General features: G+C 47.1%; 1 protein-coding gene across 3 annotated transcripts in view; it reads left to right on the top strand.

The window, feature by feature from the left end:
• Nucleotides 1-4,045: 4,045 nt before the first annotated feature.
• AR (androgen receptor) overlaps nt 4,046-8,085 on the top strand; it is a 249,304-nt gene continuing 245,264 nt past the window's right edge. The window contains exons 1-3 of one of the 3 annotated variants that reach the window (XM_066356118.1): nt 4,046-4,152; nt 4,514-4,797; nt 5,335-7,140. In XM_066356118.1, coding sequence (XP_066212215.1) covers nt 5,612-7,140 — 1,529 coding nt within the window. In that variant the 5' untranslated portion in view covers nt 4,046-4,152; nt 4,514-4,797; nt 5,335-5,611. Of the gene's footprint in view, nt 4,153-4,471; nt 7,141-8,085 lie in introns of those variants that run through there. The other 2 variants (XM_066356116.1, XM_066356117.1) reach the window with 2 other exon arrangements.

Below are 8,085 nucleotides of genomic sequence, written 5' to 3'. Positions count from 1 at the left end.
ATGGTGATGGTTTTATTGATATGAATCTTTGGAAAATGAAAACCAATCTACAGTGACAAAAAAAATAGACCCTGGATTGCCAGAAGGAGACTGTGAAGAACATGGAGAGAAGTAAAAAGGGGCAAAAAAAAAAAAAAAAGATACTTATGGGGTGAGGGGTATTTTCACTGTGTTGATGGGGTGATGCTTTTATGAGTGTGTGTATATATCAAAAGTTATCCATTTGTACAACTTTAAATATGTGTAGTTTATTGTGTCTCAAAAAATACTTTAAAAGTGTTTTTAATCCCTCTGGAATAGAAAGACTAGAAATAAATCGACATTAGTACAGTCAATGTGATCGTTACCAAGTAAGCTAAGACAATACAATGGAGCAAAACAGTCTTATCTCTTTTATTTGAAAATTTAAAAAAATTTTATCTTTTATTTATTTTAGATTTTATTTATTACTTTTAGAGAGGAGAGAAAGGGAGATCGACAGAGAGAGAGAGAGAGAGAGAAGGTGGGGAGGAACAAGAAAGATCAACTCCCATATGCATTTTGACCAAGCAAGCACAGGGTTTTGAACCAGCAACCTCAGCATTCCAGGTTGATGCTTTATTATTGCGCCCGCACAGGCCAGGCTGAAGTTTTATTTAGAAAATTAAATTAAATGGGATGACATTGATCAATATGAATACATAAGTTTTATGTAAACATCTCCATAGCATTTAAAACTGTTAGTTGTGTTGTGTGCCCATCACCCAAGGTCAAATAATTAAATGATGCTGGAACAAGTGTATATTTATATGCCCCCCAAATAAATTTGAGCACAAATCTTGCATGCATCACAAAATTAACTCAAAGTAAATCACAAACCTAAATAGAAAATGCAAAACTATAAAAGTCATAGAAGACAACATAAGAGAAACCTAGATGGCCTTGGGTGTGTTGATGACTTTTTAGATAGAACACCAAAGGCATGATCCAGAAAAGAAAGAATTAGTAAACTAGGCTTCATTAAAATTAAAAACTTCTGCTCTGGAAAAGACAATGCCAAGTGAATGATAAGACAAGCCACAGACTGGGAGAAAATATTTGCAAAAGACACATCAATAAAGAACTGCTATCCAAAATATTCAAAGAACTCTAAAAACTCAACAATAAGAAAATAAACAACCTGATTTAAAAAAAAAATGGGCCGAAGACCATGACAGACACCTCATCAAAGAAGATTTGCATATGGCAAATAAGTATATGAGAAGATGTTGCACATCATGTCATTAGGGAAATATAAATGTTAAAAATGTAATACTACTACCAGAACAGCCAAAATATGAAATACCACCACCTAATGCTGGTGAGATGTAGAGCAGCCAGAACTCTCACTTATTGCTGGGGGGAAAGCAAAATGGTAAAGTCACTGTGGACAATAATTTGGAGGTTTCTTACAAAAATAAAAATACTCTTACCACAGTACAGCAATTAAGCTTCGTGGCATTTCAAACCAAAGGAGTTGAAAACTTAGTACATTCAGATTTTAAAAACTGTACATGATGTTTATAGCAGCTTTATTAATAGCTGCCCAAACTCAGAAGCAATCAAGATGTCCATCAGTAGATGAATGGATAAACAAATTGTGCTAGAGAAAATGAAGTAGTCTTGATTACTAAAAAGCAATGAGCTATCAAGTCATGAAAAGGTGTGGAGGAAACTTAAAAGTTGTGCATATTAGAAATGAAAGAAGCAAATCTGAAAGGGTACATTTTGTATGATTCCAACTATATGGTGTTCTGGAAAAGGTAAAATTGTGGAAACAGTAAAATGGTTAGCGGTTTCTAGGGGTTTAAGGGGATAAAGAAATAAAACTCACAGGACTTAGAGAATGTCCACTATTACCCAAAGGTTAGCTCACCTTAGCTTTACAGAGCAAGGAGCTAAGGAAAATTCCATTTGCAAAATCCCCTTGAAATTGCAAAGGAAGCCCATGGTAAAAACTTACCCTCAGCTTGAAAGTCTTGAGAGGACATCCTTGGTTACTTACTTGCTAAAAATAAATGCAAAGATGATAAAGGAGAAGAAGAAGAAAAATAGTAGGGACAAGCACATAATTTACATAATATTCTTCAACAGTGCTTCTTGATTTTAAAACAATGGCAGGAGAATAAGATTTAAGATGGAAGATCAGTATTCTAAATTCAAAATCAAGTATATGCTTCTATTATGTTTACAGTAGTTAGTCTTTCCTGTCCATAGTCTAAATGTTGATAGCATCACCTTTAAGAATAAAAGGTAATAAAGTAATCTTTCAGATCAGGATGTTTTCTTATTTACAAAGTTGTTCCATATATGATGTTCATTAATTATTTCATCAGTCTTTTGAGATAATGTATCATTGGCCATCATTTTCTGATGAGAAAACTGTGAAAACAATTTTTGTGCTGTGGAAGCAACATGAACTTTGGAATAATTCAGACCTGGATTTGAATGTCTGTTTGTCATTCATTCCACAATAATTGCAATAATTCAGATTATTTATTTCTCATCTTTTTAAAAAGGCTTTATTGCATATAACTCATAACCCTCCTCACCCTGTCCATGGGTTATTTTTCTACCAGTAGCAACCCCTTCCATACCCACCCTCTACTGCAGGGGTCTCAAACTCAACTCAGCATGTGGACTGCAGAGCAAGATCACAGCCATTCGGCAGGCCGCACTAGGTCTACAAAAGGCAACTGTTACGCAACACTTTTCAGTGTCACAAAACGACCAGAAACTGTAGTTTGCATCACAACTGCTGTTAACTAAGCTAATATCTAGCTAGGATGCTAGAGAAATGAAAAATACAAGTAAGCCCCTAGGCTTACTTAATTTTATCCAAAATATTTTGAACTTCGTGGATTAGTCTGCGGGCCGCACAAAATTGTTCGGCGGGCCGCATGTGGCCCGCGGGCCACGCGTTTGAGACCCCTGCTCTACTGGGTGTAAATAAGAAGAAAATTCAAATGTCCAAGTGTTAGAAAAACCATGTGGTGCAGCCTCTGTCTCCCCCTCTCCCCATTTCACAGAGCAAGGAACTGAAGCTGAGGGATAGGAAGATTGTCACTTTGTAGACAAGCAGTTCTCTTATTAGACCTATGTTATTTCCATTCTACTTCCTGCCAGACCAGCTGACTCAATTACTTGAAAGCAACCTTAGTTAAAAGCTTTGGTGGAACTAGAGGTTCCACTTATTCAAACAGGTTTTCAAAATAACTGCGTTTCAATTACATATTCCTGTTTCCCAGCTAGAGTCAGCCCAGATTCAAAGGTCTAAGGAATTTAAAAGCTCCTGGGGAAGGGGGGCACAAGATCCCTGTTGACAGAAAGGGAACCTCCTTTTTCATACATCTATTCTCCCATTGCCTCTGCTAGTTCATTCCTACCTACCTCTCCATCTTTACACAGGGACTAAGGGACCTCCTCCACAGAAGAGCAAATTGCAGGATCTAGGTCCCCTTCCATTCCTGACTGTCCACTAAGAAGAAGAAAAGCAGTCTTATGTAGATTCTAGTCTTTGAATAGTGCACTTTGCAAACTTTAAATATACAAAGGCAACTTGGAAAAAGAAGTGCTTGTATGTAAGCAAACGTCTGCAAAATCCTGGACAAAATCGAGGTCCCTGTGCACATGACATGTTTCTGGTGTTTGTGTGTTTGCCTGCTTGTCTGGTTGATTTTTCCTTTGTACATCTAGATAAGTGAGAAGTGTGTGGTTAGAGGCAATTCCAGACAGGGGAAAAAAAAGAAGAAAAAGTGGTCGAAATGACCTCTGGTTCCCAGGAAGAAAGTTCCTAGAGTGACTGGTACCGTGCCAAGAAGCCCAATCTACTTCTCTGGAGAAATCTGAAAGCTTTCAACAAGTATTTGCTGGCTCGTCTATAGCTTGTCTGCAGTTTGTGGAAGACCTTCCCTTCCACACTTCTCAGTCTGCCTTGAATCTAGTCCCTAGCCTAGGGAGCGGATATTCCTATTGCCCCTCCCACACTTGCACACTGCCGTTTTGAGATTGGACTTCGGAACCAAATCTGTTAAGTGTTGGCCTCTGAGAACTCCGCTAGCCCTGTCCTCAAAATAAAGCTCCGGGTAGAAGCTTCAGCCCTGGCGCCTAAAATCTGCTCCGGGAATGCAGGAGGTATTCCAGAAGCTGCTAGGGTCTTCCTAGGAAGAGCGGATCCTCTCCTGCTTTCACCCACGCTGCGCCAGCATTTGTTTCTACAGAGCCACTCGGCATTAATGCGAGGGGAGGGGAGGGAAGGGGAGGGGAGAGGAGGGGAGCGGAGGAGGGGGGAAAGGGGAGGAGTGGGGAGGGGAGGAGAAAGGAGGAGAGGGGAGGGGAGGGGAGGGGAGGGGAGGGGGGAGGGGAGGAAGGGGAGGAGGGGAAGGGAAGGGAGGAAAGGGGAGGGAGGAAGGAAGGAGGTGGTAAGGGAAGGAGGCCGGCCTGGCGGGGGCGGGACCCGACTCGCAAACTGTTGCATTTGCTCTCCTCGTCCCAGAGCCCCCTCTGAGATCGCAGAGAGCCAACGTGCTGCAGAGCCCGAGGGTCCCAAGCAAGCCTGGAGGCAGAGGAGACAGTAGAGGAAAAGTGACTACGCTAGCCGCTCCAGTGCAGGACAGGAGCCAAAGGGACGCCCCGCGTCAGCCCCAGCTGGGCTCTGGCGACTGCCGAAGCCTGTTGCAGCAAGGCGGCTTCGAAGCCGCCGCCCCGGAGCTCCCCTTTCCTCTTCGGTGAAGTTTTTAAAAGCCACAAGACACTCGGAGGAAGCGACGAAAGTACAGGGTAGGACTGACGGCTGCCTTTGTCCTTCTCCCCTCGACCCCGTCGCCCCCTTCTGGGGCTCCTCTCTTGCTGCTGCCTCTACCCGCTCCCCTCTGCCCAGCCTCCCCGACCTCCCCCTCACTCCAGCCGGCCCGGCGGGCCAGCCTGAGTTTGCAGAGAGGTAACTAACTCCCTTTGGCCGCGAGCAGAGGAGCCAGTCCTGTCCTGCAGAGACGGCTCTGGGGAGCTGGGCGATCTCGGAGAAGCTTCAGCACTGCAGCTGGGACCTAGCTGGGCAGGCTGCGCGCGCGGTGAGCCCCCAGGTTCTCCCACTCCCTCTCCTGCACGCCCCTTCCCCCGCCGCTTCCGCGGACCAAAGATCAAACGATGAAAAGGCAACCAGGTCTTCAATAGGCAAAAACAAACAAACAGAAAAAAAAACTCCATTTGAACCCGAACAAAACCAAAGAAAAACAATAACCTGGTTCCTATTTGCACCTGTTTCAGTGGGCACAATCTGGAAAACGCAGTTCTCTCTCTCTCTCTCTCTCTTTAAAGATTTGAGCATCTTTTGAATCTACCCTTCAAGTGTTCAGGAACAGACTGTGAGCCTAGCAGGACAGATCTTGTCCAATGCATGTTTTTCTTTGCACAAGACTTTGAGACTGTCAGAGAGATTTCGTGTGTCTATTCCTGCAAGTTTCTATCCTCAGAGCTTCCCGCCGGTGGGCAGCTAGCTGCAGTGACTGCCGCATCACAGCCTGTTGAACTCTGCTCAGCAAGAGAAGGGAAAACGGGGTAAAGGGTTAGGTGGAAGATTCAACCAAGCTCAAGGATGGAGGTCCAGTTAGGACTGGGGAGGCTCTACCCACGGCCACCATCCAAGACCTATCGAGGAGCTTTCCAGAATCTGTTCCAGAGCGTGCGCGAAGTGATCCAGACTCCGGGCCCCCGGCACCCAGAGGCCGTGAGCTCAGCACCTCCGGGAGCCCGTTTGCAGCAGCAGCATGAGACCAGTCCCCGGCAGCAGCAGCAGGGTGAGGATGAATCTCCCCAAACCCAGAGCAGGGGCCCTACAGGCTACCTGGCCCTGGTGGAAGAACAGCAGCCTTCACAACCGCCGACAGCCCCAGAGGGCCATCCGGAGAGTGGCTGCATCCCAGAGCAGGTTACCCCCTCGGCCGCCGGCAAGGGGCTGCAGCAGCAGCTGCCAGCACCCCCGAACGAGGATGACTCAGCTGCCCCATCCACGTTGTCCCTGCTGGGCCCCACTTTCCCGGGCTTAAGCAGCTGCTCCGCTGATCTTAAGGACATCCTGAGCGAGGCTGGCACCATGCAACTCCTGCAGGAGCAGCAGCAGCAGCAGCGACAGCAGCAGCAGGACGTGGTATCTGAGGGCAGCAGCAGCAGCGGGAGAGTGAGAGACACCGCTGGGGTTCCAACCTCCTCCAAGGATAGTTACGTAGGGGGCAGTTCTGCCATCTCGGACAGCGCCAAGGAGTTGTGTAAGGCAGTGTCAGTGTCCATGGGCTTGGGTGTGGAAGCGTTGGAACATCTGAGTTCCGGGGAACAGCTTCGAGGGGATTGCATGTACGCTCCGCTCCTGGGAGGTCCACCCTCCGTGCGTCCCACTCCTTGCACCCAGCTGGTCGAATGCAAAGGCTCTCTGCTGGATGACGGCCCGGGCAAGGGCAGCGAAGAGACTTCTGAGTATTCCCCTTTCAAGGCAGGTTACCCTAAAGGGCTAGAGGGCGAAAGCCTGGGTTGCCCTGACAGCGGTGAAACAGGAGTCTCCGGAACACTTGAGCTGCCATCCACCCTGTCTCTGTACAAGCCTGGAGCACTGGAAGAGACAGTGGCTTATCAGAGTCGCGACTACTACAACTTTCCTCTATCCCTGACCGGGCCGCCGCCCCCTCCGCCGCCTCCCCACCCTCAGGCTCGAATCAAACTGGAGAACTCGGTGGACTATGGCAGCGCCTGGGGAGCGTCCGCGGCGCAATGCCGCTATGGGGACCTGGCCAGCCTGCACGGCGGGGCTGCGGTGGGCCCTAGCTCAGGCTCCCCCTCGGCCGCTGCCTCCTCTTCCTGGCACACTCTCTTTACAGCCGAAGAAAGCCAGCTGTATGGGCCTTGTGGCGGCGGCGGCGCTGGAGGCAGCACTGCCGAGGTAGGAGCTTTAGCCCCCTATGGCTACACTCGGCCACCTCAGGCGCTGTCGGGCCAAGAAAGTGACTTCCCACCGTCTGACGTGTGGTATCCCGGCAGTGTCGTGAGCAGAGTGCCCTATTCAAGTCCCAGTTATGTCAAAAGCGAGATGAGCCCTTGGATGGAGAGCTACTCTGGATCTTACGGGGACGTGCGGTAAGTTTTTCCATTTAGAAATTGTCTTTTAGCTTTGAATCAGTCTGTGTTCTAGTGTGTATTTGCAATCCGCTTGAACACGACCGCTGGCAGAGCCGCAGAGGGTTCCCATACAAAAGGCCGCTCTAAATCCAAGCTTGACCTGGACTCCATACCTACCTAAGATTTGACCATAGTGCTCAGAACCCTCACTGTGCTCCGCAATAATTGCCACTGAAAAAAACCCTAGGTGCTGGCTCCTGCCTGACCACATTCCTTGACAGCTCTGCACTCCCAGCCTCCTGAAATCCTTGCTGCCTCCCAAGGGCTCCAAACTTAAATCCAATTGCAAGGGCCCAGTCGAAAATAAAGTCCTTAAAACCCCCCACTCCTTTTTCTCCTCCACTCCACCAAATCTCTGAACATGGACAAAATATGGACAATTTCTCCTATTAGGGTCTGTTACAGTTGGCCCTCCAGCCTGTGGCTGGTCTTGGCAGGCTAGAGGCCCAAGTTTTTCTCAGCCCGCCTCCTTCAAAAAGATAAAATGGAGTGTTGGATTAGGGAAAAAGGTGGTCTCTGAGTTTTAAGGGCCCGTGGTGTGAAGTAGGGGTGACGTTTCTTCTCTGGCAAACTCGGAGGACTTGCCCTAGGATTGGAGGCCAGCGCCGAGAGTCCAACCAGGCAAGATCAGAGAGCAGGCAAAGGTAGGGGAAAAACCAAAGGAAGACTTTCTTAGTGAACACTGGGAAGGCTTTTCCTTCACACGTTAACTATGTTGGATGTAATTACTTGGGTTATTGCTTTGTTTGTTTTTTGTAAAGTGTTTATTTTTTCCCCTGTGGATTATAAGAGATCCACAGTCCTCTAGTTTAGTTTTGCATTATATTTATAAAGAGGAGAATGTTCTTTTAATGAAGAAGTTAACCAGACTTCAGTGTAATTTATAAAAGTGTTAGGAAAAGT

Source organism: Saccopteryx leptura, chromosome X (genome assembly GCF_036850995.1).
Source record: "Saccopteryx leptura isolate mSacLep1 chromosome X, mSacLep1_pri_phased_curated, whole genome shotgun sequence".
In the NCBI taxonomy this organism is placed as follows: Eukaryota; Metazoa; Chordata; class Mammalia; order Chiroptera; family Emballonuridae; genus Saccopteryx; species Saccopteryx leptura.
Note: the sequence above shows the minus strand (reverse complement) of the source record. Positions and strands in the feature narration are given on the sequence as shown.